The 20,987-nt window shown below is 45.0% G+C and overlaps 1 protein-coding gene across 1 annotated transcript in view; it reads right to left on the reverse strand.

Annotated features, from left to right (window-relative positions):
- The window catches only part of LOC129356744 (zinc transporter 6-like), a 64,973-nt gene that overhangs the window by 22,124 nt on the left and 21,862 nt on the right, over window positions 1-20,987 (reverse strand). The window contains 3 exon segments of the mRNA XM_055026299.1: window positions 1,917-1,997; window positions 9,397-9,461; window positions 9,658-9,704. Of these exon segments, the coding sequence (XP_054882274.1) occupies window positions 1,917-1,997; window positions 9,397-9,461; window positions 9,658-9,704 (193 nt within the window).

Consider the following 20,987-nt stretch of genomic DNA (forward strand, 5'->3'; position numbering starts at 1 on the left):
AGGCATTGATGCACTTAAAATCTTTTCTGTTGCAGACTTAAAACACGATTTAATAAAGTTATTCTTTGTAAGTTTGACCATATGTCTTTCTTTTTTTCTTTAATGTTAATAAGGAAAAATTTTATGCAGAGATGGATAGTCACGGTGGGGAGTGGGGGGCGCGAATAGTTTTGTTCTTGCTAGGGGGGGCGTAACGGAAAATAATTGAGAAGCACTGATTTAGCTGAATGATGAGTTGAATTTCTGAATTTTTTGCTCCATGTTGATTTTGCAGATTTAACAATAATTTTAAAATTATCCCAAATTCTAAACTCGACTTGTTTTCAACCATCGATCATTTAGAAACAGCGTTTCAGATTTTTTCTGCTATTGCTTTTCTGTATTCAAACATATTCAGATCTGTGTCAATGAACTTTCAGTCCTGACTTTGACTAGGCCACTCCAAAATCATCATTTAGCCTTTTTTCAGCCACGTGTGACTAAACAGTTTAAATCCACAGCTGGATTTAAACTCAGCTGGAGTTGTTAGGATCATTTGTCGAAGCAGACCTGGGCTGCGGTTTGACCTGAAGGTCAAATACTGAAGGTCAAATGTTAACCTTCAGGATTTATTGAGAAAAATCAACGATTTCATCAACTACAAAAAGTCACATCTGCAGCAGACATCAGAACAGGTGTGCTAAAGACTCAATGGGAATGTGTGTGTGTGTGTGTGTGTGTGTGTGTGTGTGTGTGTGTGTGTGTGTGTGTGGGTGCGCATGAATGTTTTGATCTCGGACCACGGAGCCCTCCCCTCTCTGAGAAACGACCTGAGGACGACCCCAAACCTGACGCCAGGAAAATGTGTGAGTGTGTTACACTGACGAGGCGGTGGCATTCCTCACTAGTTAACACACACACACAGACACACACACACACAGACACACACACACACACATTAACACACACACACACACACACAGACACACACACATTAACACACACATTAACACACACACGCACACACACACACACACATTAACACACACACACGCACAGAAACATTCAGGTGACACCTGGAACCAGGCAGTAAAACAACCCAGCACTCCTGGTTGGATTCTGCATCCAAACAGAACCGGGTCAGAGGCTCCACCAAAGGCTGTTAGCTACTCCAACAATCAATCTGGAGACGGCAGCCATCTTTACTGCCCTGAACAGAGCGCTGCGGCGGCCATCTTTACTGCCCTGAACAGAGCGCTGCGGCGGCCATCTTTACTGCCCTGAACAGAGCGCTGCGGCGGCCATCTTTACTGCCCTGAACAGAGCGCTGTGGCGGCCATCTTTACACATTCAAAACTCTGACTTCATCACATTTAATTTGTAGAATGAAAAGTTTTGTTTTTTTTCTTTCCTGAAATTGGAGTTCAGAAAAAATCTAAATTGGTTTCCAACAATTTAGAGTAAAAACATCTGTAAATGTTTTATGATTAAACTACTGTTAAAAACCACTTTTGATTTAAAGATCACCTTCTTAACTCATGTTTATCTGAATAGTTCAGTTTTATATTCTGTTGTTTGCACTAATTCACATGAAATGACGCTTGGTGAAGTTATTTTCCTGAAGGGTTTTTTCTGATCCGACCTCCGGAGCGTTGATGGCGCTGCTCTGCTCCAGCACAGGAAACAGCATAAACCCAGCGCCGCCCAGCTGAAGATGTGCAAAAAGTCTGAAACTATTTTATTTCCTATCTCAGCAGAAAACCCTGCAGAAATCTTTTCTTTGAAGATTTATGACAAAACTTAATGAAGAGACTCATTTCTATCCTTTTGTTTTAAATTGTAAAGCAAAGCGCATCAGAAACTCGACTAAAACAGGATTTCTGTGTGAAGCAGGTGAAATAAATGACAATAAATGCCGCTATGATTCATGTCTGTACCTTTCCTTCAGGATGAACAGAGCTCCCAGCTGGACCAGGACAGTGGAGGCAAAAACAGCCAAAACCTCCAACCTTTCAAACCTGAACAGGAGGAAAAAGAGAAAAAGCGGTGAATCCATTCATCTGCAACCTGCTCAGTCAAACATTCAGTAAACCTGCGACCTCAGAGCCATTCTTCCAGACATCACCAACATCTGGAGCAGATGCTGACTGAGGTGATCTAATCTCGTCTTTGGCTTCTGACCAGAGGAGATTCCTGACCACAGAGTATCACTTCAATACCTCTTCAGCCTTGTAACATGTTGCAAGGCTGGGATCAATAAAACCCAGTTCAAACCGTTTAAAGACGTAAAAATAAGCAATAAAGTCTTAAATCTTTCCCTGAACAGACAGGAAGCGAGTGAAGGTGAGCCAAGACTGAAGTCATGTTTTTATACATTTAGTGGCCGTTAAAAAGATGAGCTCCAGCTTTCTGCAGATTGATCCACACCAACACACAGACCATTAAAGGAGGAACGACTGATGTGATAAGAGCATTAATATCTAACAGGCAACTGGAAGATAACATGATAACATGAGCAGAAACTGTTAGGTGAGAAAGAAGTTGGTGGTTTTGTTGCATTCGCTCCTCTTCCTCCCTGCAGACGTGTCGAGTTTTACGAGACGACCGTTTGTGATTTGCTACTAGATTCTCATTTCAGGAGGCAGACAAATGTTTATGCAGCTTTACATATGTGATGTAATTCGTAGAGATAATGAAAATGCTGCACTTTGCAGGCGCTGTGGTTTCTCAGGCAGCTAATTTGGGATTAGCAATCTGGTTTTGGGATCAGAGGATTTCAGGAAGTAGGTTTGAGGTCACATTATCTGGTCTAGTCCAATCCCCTTTTTATTATTCTTAATATGGCTATAACCAGACTCACAAATAACATTTCAATTAATGGAAATAATAAACAGTTTTATCGAGTTCTGCCTCTGCACAGAGCCAAGTTTCACAGATTTTCTTCTCCAGAGAGAAAACTCTGGATTGGTTTCAGGATTAGTCCAGAATCTGGGAGAAGAAGCCGACAGCCAATCAGAAACCGGCTCAGCGACGGGAATCCAAACATCCCGGCTGTTAAATGTGGGAAACCACCTCCAACTCAGAACGAGCTGACATTCAGTTACAGCAGTTGGCGACCTATGACCTCCTCATATAGAGGGCAGCTTAGCGAGCGTTGAGCTAATGAGGTTAAGATCGACGCCGACTGTGATCTGATGGGTTGACCCGAACCGAGGAGCTGCTGTTTCTGCTAAATGAAGCAGAGGAAGCAGGCGAATGAGGACAGAACCGGTCAGAACCACTGAAGATGGGAAACTATAATCCAAGAGACGCAGGGTTGATTACACAATTCAGTAATTGGACATTTCAGGAGGTCCAAAATTTGGGGGAATATTTCCAGAAAAACTGAAATAAAGGATGTAATGGAATAGATTTGAATCTGTTTCCATTATTGGACCATTCTGGAAAGAACTGATTAGATGACCTCATGTATTTCCATATAACATCAGGTTAGTTTGTCTTGGGAAAAGTGCCTCAAATTGGTGAAAATAACCGGAATTTATTTTTCTGATGATTAAATAATGAACCCTGAAGCCCAGAAGGACCGGCCCGATGTGCTGCTGCTGCTTCAGGACGAGCGGTTGTTTTAATGAGCGGTCCGCTGAGCGCCGAGGTTAATCTCCACGCTGGATGTCACCGATCCAACGACCCGCTTAATACCAACAAACTGAAAGCGAGTGTTTCTAGGACTGCAGCCATGTTTGTTGACAGACATCCCACCTCTGGCCTCCACACCGGCCCGGCCCGGCTCGGCCCGGCTCGACCCGGCTCGGCTCGGCTCGGACCCCCTTTGTTAAAATGCGCATTTTAACAAAAGTTGACGATGATCACATCAGATAAAATAAATTAATATCTTCCCAGATCACCTGCTGCAGCTGCGGCGGGCAGCGGCGGGCAGCGGCAGCCTGTTGCAGCGGCGGCCTGCTGCAGCGGCGGCGGGCAGCGGCGGGCAGCGGCAGCCTGCTGCAGCGGCGGCCTGCTGCAGCGGCGGCCTGCTGCAGCGGCGGCGGGCAGCGGCAGCCTGCTGCAGCGGCGGCGGCGGCCTGTTGCAGCGGCAGCCTGTTGCAGCGGCAGCCTGTTGCAGAGGCAGCCGGCCTGCTTTGAGGACTTTACCAGGCAGCAGCTTCATGCTGAAGCAACAGGCTCCACCATATTACAGCAATAAGCCTGCAAAGACAAGCTCATCTTTTAGCTGAATCTGGTCAATCCATCAAAGATGTGAGTTTAATGCCTGAAGCTGGAAGGAAACTCCAGGAGGAACACTCTGCAACCTCAGCGACTCATGAAGTTGTTCCGGACGTCTCCAGCTTTAAATCCAGAGGCAGGATGGATGCAATGAGCTCAGTGACATGCAGAAAGTGGAACATCATCGTTTACGTCCAGATTTGCTCCGTCCTGCTTCTTCTGGTGCAGAATCATGATGCTTGTCTCACATGAGTGACCTAAGAGTCGAGTAAAATACGACACAGCTGTTGAGACTGCAGACGCTTTGGAAACAATCGGCTTCAGTTCCTCATATGGAAGAGGACAGATCAGATCAAATAAAACGGAAAATAAAATCAGAATGCGGCCGATCAGTCTGCTGCAGAAAAGTGGACAAAGGAGAAAAAGTGAAGTTGGGTCAGATTATCCTGCTGAGTGACTTATGTTCCCCAAACAAATGTGTCAGGTCTTTAAACTGAAAGGTGTTAATAGAGATGAATGGAGATGATGCTGCTCAGCTGAAACTAGATGAGTTCATGTGATTCAGATGGAGGTGAAGAAGAGAAACGGTTCTGAACGGATCCGTTTCATGATCCGATGATCCGGCATCCTGCGGGTCGTCTGTGTGGGTCTGCACGCAAACAATGGGAACACCCACAGATGACTCCAGCAGAAACTCCCACCAAGAGCTCTTTGTCTGAGTGCTGCAAGGTCAGAGGTCACGCTCCGCTCCGCCTGAGGTTAATCCATACGGACACCGTGTAGCAGAACCTCCAGCCCGTCTGCGACTGGAACGGGCCTGTTGGCGGAGGAACAGCGCCGCCGCTGAAGTCTGAGGAAGGATTCACTGGCAGGAAGAAAGCGACACGCGAGGCGTCTGGTCCGCTCCAATCAATCGTCAGATCGCCTGGTGTTGATGATTTTAGGAAAACAGAATTAGAGCTGCCGCCTCAGGCTGACGGCGCCGTCACAGCACCATGAGCCCAGAACCACTGATGCTAACGTCTTCCTCACTGCGGTCAGGAGAAACGGCTCCGTTCATCACAGCCATGCTTCCTCTGAACGGCTCTGGCTCCACTGGAGGAGGTCAAAGTTCATGCACAACCCACCTCTGATCTGCAGGTAGGAAAACTAAAGTCTCCTGCTCAACAGGATGATTTGATTTGATTTTAATTGTCATCAAGACACAAATATTACAAGATAAAGAAATCCTAAAATAATCAAACAAAAGTCATTTTAATGAAAGAACAAACAGCTTCACAGGTTATCAGGTCTAATTCTGACATATAATAAGATGAATTATCTCCCTATTTGTGAAACTAATACCAAAATATAATTCATATCATTTTTATTATATTTCATGGAGGAAGTCTCACAAAACGTCTCCTAACCTTAACTCCTTACTTACTCTGGTAATATTACTACTTTATTTTATATCGTTTTTATTTCTATTCTGAACTTTTTGACTTTATTTTCATGTTATTACTTTATTCTCTAAATGAAAGCAACTCATTTTGTTAGCATGTTTAGCTTTCACTGTCAGAGACGCCCATTAAACAAAAGCAATAAACAACATTATTCATCTGAAGCAGAATATTTTAGCTACTGAATAACAACTTTGCTCCTGATTGAGCCCCGGATTAAATGCTGTGTAATCTGATCAGGTTTATCGTAGATCCATCACTGAGATTAGATTATCTGTAATTAATCCCAGAGAAAAGAGATCTAACTATTTTAATCAGTTTCAATTATAAAAGTCTTTCTATAACCGCCTTTCTCCCGTTTCCCTCCGTTTCTCATCTGTGCTTCCATCACTCTGTGACCTTTAACCTTTGGCTAATGCCTTTAGGGTCCACTGTGAGCCTCTGCTGCCCTGAGACTTTGTCCAACTGGTTCAATGTTACACCAGCATGAAAAATACAATCTAAGTCTCCAAGAATATCTAAGCCAATAATTAATGCTCTCTGATCAATACTTCGCTTTATGATGATATCAGTGATAGTCTGGGCGGGCCTCTGGGTGGGGGGCCTCTGGGTGGGCCTCTGGGCGGGGGGCCTCTGGGTGGGGGGCCTCTGGGCGGGCCTCTGGGCGGGGGGCCTCTGGGTGGGGGGCCTCTGGGTGGGGGGCCTCTGGGCGGGCCTCTGGGCGGCCTACCCACTGCTGATCAACAGCTAAAGGTCCGGTTAGTTGTGGTTCTTTAAACCCATGAGTTCAACAGAATAATAAAGCTTGAAACAATAAACCAGATTTAGTACAAATGGAGCAGAATAATTCCTGGAAATACGGTTTTAGACGGAGCCAAAGAAATCTGCTGCTGAGCCACAGGGAGGCTATCAGGACACACACACACACACACACACACACACACACACACACACACACACACACACAAACACACACATTAATACACACACACACACCACACACACACACAGAAACACACACATTAATACACACACACACAAACACACACACACACATTAACACAAACACACACATTAATACACACACAAACACACACACACATTGACACACATTAACACACACACACACACATTAACACACACACACACATTAATACACACACACACACACACATTGACACACATTAACAAACACACACACATTAACAAACACACACACATTAACACACACACACATTAACACACATTAACAAACACACACACATTAACACACATTAACAAACACACACACATTAACACACACACACATTAACACACATTAACAAACACACACACATTAACAAACACACACACATTAACAAACACACACACATTAACACACACACATTAACACACATTAACAAACACACACACATTAACAAACACACACACACATTAACAAACACACACACATTAACAAACACACACACATTAACACACACACACACACATTAACACACATTAACAAACACACACATTAACACACACACACATTAACACACATTAACAAACACACACACATTAACAAACACACACACATTAACAAACACACACACATTAACACACATTAACAAACACACACACATTAACAAACACACACACATTAACAAACACACACACATTAACAAACACACACACATTAACACACACACACATTAACACACATTAACAAACACACACACATTAACACACATTAACAAACACACACATTAACACACACACACATTAACACACATTAACAAACACACACACATTAACAAACACACACACATTAACAAACACACACATTAACACACATTAACAAACACACACACATTAACACACACACACACATTAACACACATTAACAAACACACACACATTAACACACACACATTAACACAAACACACACATTAACACACATTAACAAACACACACACATTAACACACACACACACACATTAACACACATTAACAAACACACACACATTAACAAACACACACACATTAACACACACACACACATTAACACACATTAACAAACACACACACATTAACACACACACACATTAACACACATTAACAAACACACACACATTAAAAACACACACACATTAACACACACACACATTAACACACATTAACAAACACACACATTAACACACACACACATTAACACATTAACAAACACACACACATTAACACACACACACACATTAACACACATTAACAAACACACACACATTAACACACACACACATTAACACACATTAACAAACACACACACATTAACAAACACACACACATTAACAAACACACACACATTAACACACACACATTAACACACATTAACAAACACACACACATTAACACACATTAACAAACACACACACATTAACACACATTAACAAACACACACACATTAACACACACACATTAACACATTAACAAACACACACACATTAACAAACACACACACATTAACACACACACATTAACACACATTAACAAACACACACACATTAACACACATTAACAAACACACACACATTAACAAACACACACACATTAACACACACACATTAACACACATTAACAAACACACACACATTAACAAACACACACACATTAACACACACACACATTAACACACATTAACAAACACACACACATTAACAAACACACACACATTAACACACACACACACATTGACACACATTAACAAACACACACACATTAACAAACACACACATTAACACACACACACACACATTAACACACATTAATACACACACACACACACACACACACCATTAACACACATTAACAAACACACACACATTAACAAACACACACACATTAACACACACACACACATTAACACACATTAACACACACACACATTAATACACACACACACACATTAACACACACACACACACATTAATACACACACACACACATTAACACACATTAACAAACACACACATTAACACACACACACACACTGGGGCTTTGTGGGACTCAAGACAAGCTGAAAAGCAGATTTTCCACCTGGTTGCCACTCCTCCAAACCCTGGGGTCAGAGGTCACCTCTTAGGAGCAAACGTCTTCTTGTGGACAACAGGCAGCGACTGAAGCAGCTGCACACGCAGGACGTGTTTGTTTCCTGGTGACCCAGTCCATTCTCTGAGATTTTTATCTCACTCTTTGGGTTTTATTAGTTTCAAAGTCAGCAGAATCTCCAAGTCCGGTTCTGGAGAATCTGAGTATGAAACACCGGCATCATTTGAGCTGAAACCTGAAACATGCAGGATTTCCCCAGTGAAACATCAGCCTGGCGGGCCACCAGGCTGATGTTGTTCATTTATTATAAGTTCATTTATTCAGCAAAGATGGAAAAAGAGTCTCTGGTGAATCGGAAACTTCAGCGAATAAAGAGGTCAATCATGGATTTGTCTTTTTGTTTATGTTTGGTGTTTGGGTTTTATTACTGTCTTCCAGTAACACATAATTATCTGGAGATATTTTCACATTTCTGCCAACTAAACATGTTTTAACTCAGAAACCCGGCAGACACAGCTAGCGCTGCTAGCAGCACCAAGAAGGAAAGACGTCAGCAATGAGCTCACATTGCCAGATTAATTTTGTCCATCAGTGAAGTAAATCAAAGAAAGCAGAATATCAGCTCTAAGGCCTTCAACCTGCAGCAGGAGATGAGAGGGAACTCACCCGAATGAGTAGACCTGACTGGGCTTCTTCATCGTCACCCAGGAGCTGATGAGACAGGTGATCAACTGCAGGTGAGAGGAGGAGGAGCAGACGGAGCGAGAGGAGAGAAGGGTGTTGGCAGGTGATTGATGGAGGGGTGGAAGGCCGAGATGAGAGGAGAGCAGATGAAGAGTCAGTGAGCGACAAGAAGAATCACAGAACCAACCCACAGGGTCAGCTAAGGGTCACCTCTGACCCAAACCCCGTTAATGACCCAGGGACTCACCTGAACAGGTCGAAGATGGTGAGATACGTGTAGGCAGTTAAAGCTGTAAAGACAAGAAAACACAGTAAAAACCCCAGAGAGCATTTAACTGATGCTGAATCGTGGATCCTATCAGAACGTAATCAGTAGAAACGACTACCTGACATTTCTATAACACCACAGCATCACCTGGCCAGGGTTCCCTGGTTCCCTGGTTCTTTCACTAGGGTTCCCCAGTTCCCTGGTTCTTTCACCAGGGTTCCCTGGTTCTTTCACAGGGTTCCCTGGTTCTTTCACAGGGTTCCCTGGTTCTTTTATAGGGTTCCCTGGTTCTTTCACTAGGGTTCCCTAGTTCCCTGGTTATTTCACTAGGGTTCCCTAGTTTCCCTGGTTCTTTCACTAGGGTTTCCTAGTTCCCTGGTTCTTTCACTAGGGTTCCCTGGTTCTTTCACAGGGTTCCCTAGTTCCCTGGTTATTTCACTAGGGTTCCCTAGTTCCCTGGTTATTTCACTAGGGTTCCCTAGTTCCCTGGTTCTTTCACTAGGGTTCCCTGGTTCTTTCACTAGGGTTCCCCAGTTCCCTGGTTCTTTCACCAGGGTTCCCTGGTTCTTTCACAGGGTTCCCTGGTTCTTTTATAGGGTTCCCTGGTTCCCTGGTTCTTTCACAGGGTTCCCTGGTTCTTTCACAGGGTTCCCTGGTTCTTTTATAGGGTTCCCTGGTTCTTTCACTAGGGTTCCCTAGTTCCCTGGTTATTTCACTAGGGTTCCCTAGTTCCCTGGTTATTTCACTAGGGTTCCCTAGTTCCCTGGTTCTTTCACTAGGGTTTCCTAGTTCCCTGGTTCTTTCACTAGGGTTCCCTGGTTCTTTCACAGGGTTCCCTAGTTCCCTGGTTATTTCACTAGGGTTCCCTAGTTCCCTGGTTATTTCACTAGGGTTCCCTAGTTCCCTGGTTCTTTCACTAGGGTTCCCTGGTTCTTTCACTAGGGTTCCCCAGTTCCCTGGTTCTTTCACCAGGGTTCCCTGGTTCTTTCACAGGGTTCCCTGGTTCTTTTATAGGGTTCCCTGGTTCCCTGGTTCTTTCACTAGGGTTCCCTAGTTCCCTGGTTCTTTCACTAGGGTTCCCTGGTTCTTTCACTAGGGTTCCCTAGTTCCCTGGTTCTTTCACAGGGTTCCCTGGTTCTTTTATAGGGTTCCCTGGTTATTTCACTAGGGTTCCCTAGTTCCCTGGTTATTTCACTAGGGTTCCCTAGTTCCCTTGCTTCAGTGAAACCACCATTTAAATCTGATGTTTGAGTCGCAGTGGGTCGCTGATCTTGGTGGCAGTTATGAATCACTGCACAAACAGAAGAACGCCACAAATACCTGAGACTCCCCTCTGAAATCATTCATAACTGCCTAGTTTAATAGTTCAAACACCAAATATACCTTAGCATGCACAGTGGAAACATCTTAGCGCTGCCACAGAGGCCAACATTTGCAACATCTTCCTCATCTCTGAGTGTCTGGATCACAAAGATCCAGACACTCAGCAGAAAGGAAGATGATTCCCACTCCTGCATTGGTCGCTTTGAAAATGACAACCTTCGTCGTTCCCAACCTGCATTTTCTTTTATTGTATTAAGAGATAAATAATAGAAATGCTGAGTGGTCTGGGTTGAGAGCTGAGGTTGAGGCGGGTTGGATGTGAGCAGAGGAGGAACTGAAGATGCTGCAGAGGCAAAGAGGACGACCAGGGAGCGGGCCTGGAAGGAACTTTACCAAATGGGATTATCTGTAAGGGTTACGGCTTTCACACCACACCAGTGCCTGGGATTTATTTGCCAGCTTAGCAGAACCAAACTGCTAACCTGTTTGGTTCTGTGGTTGTACTGACGGGCCACCGCTGCTCAGGCGAAACCCAATGAGTCTGGAAACTGGATCGGTTTTATCTGAGAGCAGCTGGTGGTTCAGTTAGTGAGTAAACCAGAAACTAATCAGTCTGTTAACCAACCAAACAACGACACCAGCTCGGCTTAAATACAGCAAACCTGCCTGTCCATCTGTCCGTCTGTCCGCCTGTCTGTCTGCAGAAACGTCCGTCTTCCGGCCTGTCTGTCTGTCTGTCTGTCTGTCTGTCTGTCTGTCTGTCTGTCTTAATGCCGGCCAACCAGCTTTCTGTAATCAGGCTGTGCCGTGGGGGAAGAGGAGGCAGGATTAGAGCGGCTTTGTGCTGAGAGGAACATTTTGTTTCCCCACTAAAAGAGTCCATGTTGGCCAACCTGACGCCCTGTAATCCTCCTGACAGAGAGGCTGGCGGCAAAGACCCGCAGAGACTGACAGAGGGGGGGAGAGAGAGCGACAGGCTGCCAGGGAGACAGACGGGTGGAAACATCGAGGCAGAGAGACGAGAGGTGAGAAGGCAGGAGACAGGATGATGGACATGTGGAGGGACAGACTGACAGAGGAGAAGTGAATGGTGAGAAAGAGTCTGGGTAACTGATGAAGAGGAGCAGCAGAGCAGAGGAAGCAAACTGATAGAAACAGCTTCAGGGCCGGAGAACCATCAATGAGCCTGAATCTGAGCTAATTGACCCGTTACAACAGTAACAGCGGTTGAGTTGGACCCAACTTTCAAACATCATTAAAAATTTCCTCAAAAATCAGAGAAACTAACAGAGTTCAGTCCAGTTCATCTGGACTTCATCTGGTTAAATCCTTCAACTGGGATGAATTTCCACAGATAAAACCTAAACGGCTCCGAAACGCTTCAACCAGGTAAATGGTACAGGAAACCAGATCATTACTGGAAAATGATCCAATTCTGGTGTTGGCAGGATTCGGGCCTGCAGATGAACGGAACCACCAGAACCCAAACCCAAAGATTTACAGGAACACATTCCTGCCATCAGCTCGGTACCGGACTGTCTGAAGCTTTTAAAACTGGTTTCAACTAAAAACATCTCAAACAAATGGAAATACTGGAACAATGTGATGACATCACAACCTGAGGGACGATATTCAGCATCATGGGGAAACAGTTTGATCAGAAGCTGTGCATGGCTGTAATAATAAGATGCAGAGGCTGAGATGGAGAACAAAAAGCTCCTGCAACATTTAGATGTTTAACGGCTCCGGTCATCAATAATCTGCTTGATGAATTGTCAGACGATGCTGGGCTGACTTTCTGTCTTTACGACGCTGTTGTGGTCATATTCTGTGGTTTGTCAGGAGAAAAGCTAAACATCATAACTCCTGATTCACCAGGTTTCCAGATCAGAAGGATCGTTTTACGTCTTCATGTTGTTCTGCTTTCGCTGCATCGCCTGTTATTTTGATCTGCTGCAGCTCATGTCTCCACAGGGATCAATGAGGTTTGATGTCATTGTGTTGTGTTGAATTAAAAGCTGCAGACAATAAAAGCAATAATAATACAAACGCTGACATCACAGTGACCCTGAAACAGGCCGGCTCCAATCAATGGGCGGTTACAATTTCCCCTCGCTGTGCTCGGATAGTTTTACATACAGTCCCTCTTCCTCTCGCTCACACACCTACACACACACACCTACACACACACACCTACACACACAACCCGGCTCAGGTTCTTCATCAGACTCCAGCTTACAAACACTGACACCCAGAGGACGAGTGGAAGTGACACCGGAGCAACAAACAGCCGGCGAGACGTTCGTCATCTACAACCCACAGATGGGCAGAAAGCTAAACTGAAGACAGGAAACACACACACACACACACACACACACACACCACACCACACACACACACACACACACACCACCCACACACACACACGAGAAAGACAATATCCATCAGACGATCGATGGAGAGAAGTTCAGTCAAACTACTGAGTCCTCACCACTTCTATCCCCAAATTTCCTGACTTCTTCTGAAAGATTAAACTGCTAAGAAGTGAGATGAAAGAACATTCAATAGAGAGGAAGGAGAAAGTCAAAGGGAAGAAGGAGAAATGAGAGGAGAAGCAGGAGGATGAATATTTAATGCTGTCTGCACATGAGCAGCCCAAACATCCAGGGAAGAGTCAAGAGAACTGGAGGACCAAAGCAGTGATTATATGTAACATGAAGTCGGAGCTGGAAGTTTATTCACCAGCCTGATTTACCAGGATCTGATGCTTGAAGCTGAAAGATCAATAAGCTTCTTTCTCCAAACATTGGCTGGAAATGATTATATTTATGGACAGACTGATATGAACATCTGGGTCAATATCAATATTCTCATTATGGCTGCTTATAATATAATAGGGCCAGTACTCTAGCGCATTAATTTGGATTAATTAATCACATACATTTGAACATTTATTGAGGCTCTAATGGCATTCATTGAACAGTAAAGACAGGAAATGGGGAGGAGAGAGAAGGAAGACATGCAGCGACTGGGTCAGGAATCAAACCCGCGACCACAGCCTCTCACACGCTGCACGATACCCACTGATCCACCCAGCGCCCGACACGTCACAGATTTCTGGTAGCTTTACAAAGAAAATCCCAGGCTTGAGTTTTGTGTTGTGTTTCATGAACGGCTGTAAATCTGAGGCACTAGCAGGTTTATTTATGTGTGTTTCTGTGAACCTGAAGGATTCGTTTGGTTCTTGCTGTAGTTACGTCTCTTCCTGCGTCGTCCTGCTGATGCTGCAAGCTTCAGCCGAAGCACAGAGACTCAAAGTGAATAAAACTTTGGTGTTCAGAGGAGGCCTGTAGAGACGTTTCCCTGAACTTCACACTCTGACGCTGAGCTGAATCTTCGGGGATGTCCAGTCCTCTTTTGGATGCTTCTCTCAGCTCACTGCTGCAGCAAAACGCCACATGAGTTTACAGCAGTGCTCACACTGAACATCATTTAATCAGCTGAATCTCATCGCCAGCATCTGGTTTGGTCTAAATGCAGCTTATTTTTGCACAAACTGATCCAAACCTGGAAGCAGCAACAATAAAGTGTTTCTATATTCTGGCCAGAACTAGTTCAGGGTCCGTCATCTTATCAGTCGGGTCATAAATGAAGAGGGAATCAGAAACACGGAGGGGGAGGAAGTGCTAACCACAGCAAACAGAGGCTTAGTGGCATCGGTTCCGGTAAACAGTAAACTGAGACCCACAGAGCGGGCCGTGGTGTCGGCTCAGCTCTTGTGATGTGCAGATGTAAACTAAAAGCTTCTATCGAACGTCTCAACTGCTGCGGTGACCAGGGTCCCCAAGGACGAGGAAGAGGAGGAGGAGGACAGAGATGAAGAGACGCAAAGTGCTGATTGTTTAGAAGGAAACCTGAAACTGGACCTGAAGGACGGCCAGACAGAACCGAACCCAGACAGACTAAATGATACCTGGAAAGATGCAACATGACAACAGCAAACGAGAGCTTTTCTCCACATGTTTAAAACTGAAGACCATGGCTGACTAAACACACTGTAGCTACAGCACACACACACACACATTAACACACACACACACACACATTAACACACACATTAACACACACACACACACACACACATTAACACACACACATTAACACACACCTACACACACACACACATTAACACACACATTAACACACATTAACACACACCTACACACACACACACACACACACATTAACACACACACACACACACACACACACATTAACAACACACACACACACACACATTAACACACACACACACACATTAACACATACACACACACACACACACACACACACACACACATTAACACACACACACACACACACACACACATACACACACACACACACATTAACACACACACACACACACACACACACATTAACACACACACACACACACACACACACACATTAACACACACACACACACACACACACACACACACATTAACACACACAACCACACACACACACACACAAACACACACACTAACACACACACACACACACACAACACACAAAACACATACACACACACACACACACATTAACACACACACACACACAAACACACACATTAACACATACACACACATTAACACACACAACACAACCACACACACACTACACCACATACACACACACACACACAACACACACACACACAACACAACACACACACAAACACACACACACCACACACACACACATTACACCACACACACATTAACACACACACACACACACACACCATGTCGTCCTCAGTCGATATGAAACCGGACCGAAGCTCCAATGCCTCCATTTATGTGGTGAAACAGAGACTCTCAGGCATCTGTTGGGACACATTAACTGCCCCCAACCTGCAGACTCTCTGAGCCATGACCTATGACCTGAAGTCCCTCTGAGCTTGTTCAGATCAATGTAACATCGTCCATTAAGACCAAAGTAGTACCCAGAGTACTGGTTGGTTAAAGCAGCTCATGTTAAACACTCTGTGGAGAGACTGGACTCTCGTCCGGTCTGGTTTCTGCTGAACCTCAGAACCGTCTGGTTTAACTGGTCCTTTACCAGGTCCAGAATAATACTTCACTCTGGAGCTATACGTGTCCACTTGAGGTTGACTCAGTGTGTCATTGACACACACACTAAATTATCATGCTAATTGGATTAAAGTGTCATAAAGATTCATTTTTGCTATCAAATGTATAGATGTGTTGTGTGTCAGGGCTCTTTGAATCACTGTCATTCATTTCAGAGCCGGTTGCTCAGTTTGTCTGTTGAGCTCAATGAAAGGAAATCTACTTCAGAAGGTTGTTCCACATCATTCAGCAGGCCACAGGCTTCAAGCAATACGGGAAGAGAAAAGATCTCTGCTGCCGAAAAACCATCAGAGTGTAGTGCTGAATGACCAGGTATGAAAACGTAAGATACTGAAGCGTTATCATCGTACTGTGAAGAGATTTGTGGCTGATTCACAACAAAGATGGATGTACAGATGAAGGCTAATGAGGACGTTTTTATGGGATCAAGAAACAGCAAACAGTTATTAGAAGGAGGATCCAGGGGCTACTGGGCCCCTAACCTACTACTGGGCCCCTAACCTACTACTGGGCCCCTAACCCACTACTGGGCCCCTAACCCACTACTGGGCCCCTAACCTACTACTGGGCCCCTAACCTACTACTGGGCCCCTAACCGACTACTGGGCCCCTAACTGACTACTGGGCCCCTAACCTTCTACTGGGCCCCTAACTGACTACTGGGCCCCTAACCTACTACTGGGCCCCTAACCCACTACTGGGCCCCTAACTGACTACTGGGCCCCTAACCTACTACTGGGCCCCTAACCCACTACTGGGCCCTAACTGACTACTGGGCCCCTAACCCACTACTGGGCCCCTAACCTACTACTGGGCCCTAACTGACTACTGGGCCCCTAACCTACTACTGGGCCCCTAACCTACTACTGGGCCCCTAACTGACTACTGGGCCCCTAACCTACTACTGGGCCCCTAACCCACTACTGGGCCCCTAACCTACTACTGGGCCCCTAACCTACTACTGGGCCCCTAACTGACTACTGGGCCCCTAACCTACTACTGGGCCCCTAACCTACTACTGGGCCTAACTGACTACTGGGCCCCTAACCTACTACTGGGCCCCTAACTGACTACTGGGAGGTAAGGTGTGAAAATGACCTCAGCAAAGAGTATGGACTTTCTGACTGATCACTTTCTGACTGATCACTTTCTGACTGATCACTTTCTGACTGATCACTTTCTGACTGATCACTTTCTGTCGGTCCAGAAAGAGCTGAAGCTTCAGCAGCAAAACTTTCCACAAACTCCCAAGTTTTGTGCAGTGAAACCAGAGAAGGACCAATATTACCATGTAACTCTGTTAAGATGTTTCTGACTGAAAAAAGCTTTGATTTTAGTACATGTGACCATTAATGCTGCACATTCACAGATTGACAGTTTGCAGATCTTTACAGTCAATAAGATGTAGAAAATCTGCTGTGCATAATAATTTGGAACAGAGCATGTTGAGTTTTTATTTTTGACTGAACAGGATATTAATCATCAGTTTTTCTGCTTCTTGAGGAGATAAAATGTGTCTTAAAGGTAAAGAGTTGTTTTTTTTAGTTATGTGTTTAACTGAATATTTGTGTCCGTCTCATTTGGAGACGTGTCCTCTGCACACATCATCAGCATCTTCAGGAGATCCAGTCCTGCCGAGCTGAAGCAGATGTAGTGGCTGTTCAGGGAGTCAGAGGAGCTGATCGCGCGCACACACACACACACACACACACACACCACACACACACACACACACACACACACACCCAACACACACACACAGTGTGAGTGTGTGTTGGGTGTACCGAAGGGCCCCGTGGGAAGGAAAGCTTCACCAGCTGTGTTCTGACACAGGAACACTCAGGGCCCGAGGACAACACACACCCACATACACACTCATAGATCCGGCGTGTGCACTGAGCCGTGTCTCGATGACAAACAAACAAACTAATGGATATGCATACAACATTGCTCCAACGCGAACATGACTAACATGTTGGGATAAAAATTCACAGCCGTGTCCTCACCAAGAAACCACAACATGGCTTTTATTCTTACAGGAACTGTCACAAAGAAGACATCATCCCTGGGTGGTGCGCTCCGAGGAAAGAGGACAGGGAGGAGAAATGTAAAGCAAAGGGGGAGAGCAGAGAGGACGAGGAGGAGGTGTGTTTATTCGTCTGTGGAAGAGACACTTGACCTGGTTTCTCTGAGAAACACTCAAATCGGAGCGTCATTCAGAGGGAATCGTACAGCCGATTGGATGAAATATTAAAGAGATGGAGACGTGTACAACCACGGCGAAGACGGGCCGCAAAAGAACATCACCTCAGTCAGGACGCCGATATATAACGGCAGCGGTCCGTAGGAAGGAATCATGCTGCGGGCCAGCAGCCGGGGTCTGCGCCACGGAAAGTGGGCTCGTGTGTTTTTGATGCTGTTGTTGCACTGCTGCTGAAACACAATCTGGTGATGATTGTACAGAACCTCCTGAGCGAGCGCGCCTCCTCTTGGATCAAATTGTGCAGCGAACGGCCGGATCAGTTTCCAGCATTGACCAAAGTAAAGGCATCAGCTGTTTTACCCGCCAAACTAAATACACACACAGCTGAATTTAAGTCCAGCTTCACTGAACACACAAACAGAACACTTTACCAAAACCCAACTCCGTCCATTTTTGGTCCTGTTACCTTTACGCTCACGTTTTCTGCCTCTGCCAGGGAACGTTTTCCTCGACACAAACAACTTAAAGGAAAATGTGTTTTAGCAGAAACATGCAGTTTGTATGAAGATGGAGTTGGAACAGGAAGATACTGCTTGTTTACATGAAGTCAACATGATGTGGCTGATTTCTGGGCTTTCAGTGACGCATGTGAACCGTTCATGTTCCAGATTGGACTCAATGTACAACATCTATCCCCAAACAAATTCTAACATTTATTAACCAGGTCAGCACAAAATCAGCCAACAAATAATAGAAAGACCTGAAAGTACCGCAGTGTTATCCAAATATTCAGCCTCCTGGGATGGTCCGTACGGTGGATGTTCTGTTATCTGGAGCCGACTGGGTCGTCAACAGACCAGTGACCCCAAACACCACAAACACCCCAAACAACCCAAACACCACAAACACCACAAAAAACCCAAACATCCCAAACACCACAAACACCCCAAACACCGCAAACACCCAAACACAAACCCCAAAACACACAACACCCCAAAACACCCCAAACACCACAAAAAACCCAAACACCCCAAACACCACAAACACCCCAAACACCGCAAACACCACAAAACACCCCAACACACACAAAAACCCAAACACCCCAAACACCACAAACACCCCAAACACCACAGAAAACCCAAACACCCCAAACACCCCAAAAAACCCAAACACCCCAAACACCACAAAAAACCCAAACACCACAAACACCCCACCACACAAAAAACCAAACACCCCAAAAAACCCAAACACCCCAAACACCACAAAAAACCCAAACACCACAAACACCCCAAACACCCCAAAAAACCCAAACACCCCAAAAAACCCAAACACCCCAAAAACCCAAACACCACAAACAACCCAAATGTTCAGCCACAACACTCAGCACAACCAGACAACACAAGCAGCGTTTCGTAAAAGTCTGCTTTAATGTGAGTTTTGGAGGGTTGTTAAACTTCAAACCCAACAAGCATATGGCAGACATGATGAATGGACCCATCATCCTCAACACCCCCAACTGGTGCAGAACTGGATATAGGCGCTAACCATGAGGAGCGATGATCATCTTGATATTATGAATATTTGGGTTAATCATACCACATGAGACCTAGTTTGGTCCAAAAGCAAACATTTCTATAAGTGTACCAGTTAGTGGGCAGGATGAAACTGGACATTATTCCTATATGTGTGTTTGCTTGTGTGTGTGTTTATTTCCATACATGCTAAGCCTGAAGTCATAAGCTAATGGGTCCAGAATGTGGGCTTGTTTTCCACTGCGGTATGTACATGTGAGGCTTTGTGCGCGTCAGTTCCTGCAGATCACAGCATTACTCTTGCAGCCGGAGGTCAGAGGGGGCGAGGCTATAGCGCAGAGTGGGGGATTGACTCCAAACATGGCTTCTTTATAAAGCACAAAAGTATTAGATGATGTTTCAGGAGCAGAGCCAGAAAAGGTCCGAGAAGACGTAAACAGAACCAGAGCTTTGAGAAGCACCCAGCGGCAGCACCTGTTCAAAGCTCAGCTAAGCTGCTCGGAGTGCAAAGTCACGGTTGGTTCTGTTTAATGAGATTAAAGCAGAACCTGCTGTTAACCCATGAAGTCAGGAGCATCTGCTTGTCCATTCAGGTTTGATCTGCAGTGATGAGATGAACTGTGGAGCCTTTTTTCCCTCTAAACCAAACCTTTACAGAAAGCTGCTCTGTGTCTGGACCCAAACCCGCCTGGAACCCACAGTTTGGACCAAACCAAGCACAGCACACAAGCTGTTGAAACGGCAGAGGAGGGTGATGATTTGGCCTGGTTTTAATGTGATCAGGGTCTCCTCTGCATCTTCTGAATAATGTATTCCTGGGTACCAAAGTCTGGTCCAGGTTCTGAGTGCTCAGAGGTGACCCGGATCTGAGTGGGCTTCAGACCTGGGAGCTGCCAAACATTCAAATATCTAATATTTAACCCAGCTGTTTGAGTTTTGTGATTGGTTCACATTTGATTTCTCAGATCATCTCAGATGTTCCTGGATAGCTGCGAAATGTTCCTGTTGGGTTTGGATCCAATTTTTTATCCATGACCGTTCTTGGGCAGCACCGGGACAAAGTCTGTCTGATCAGAAGCAACCAGATT

Source organism: Poeciliopsis prolifica, unplaced genomic scaffold (genome assembly GCF_027474105.1).
Source record: "Poeciliopsis prolifica strain line A6 unplaced genomic scaffold, Auburn_PproV2 SCAFFOLD190, whole genome shotgun sequence".
Taxonomy (NCBI): Eukaryota; Metazoa; Chordata; class Actinopteri; order Cyprinodontiformes; family Poeciliidae; genus Poeciliopsis; species Poeciliopsis prolifica.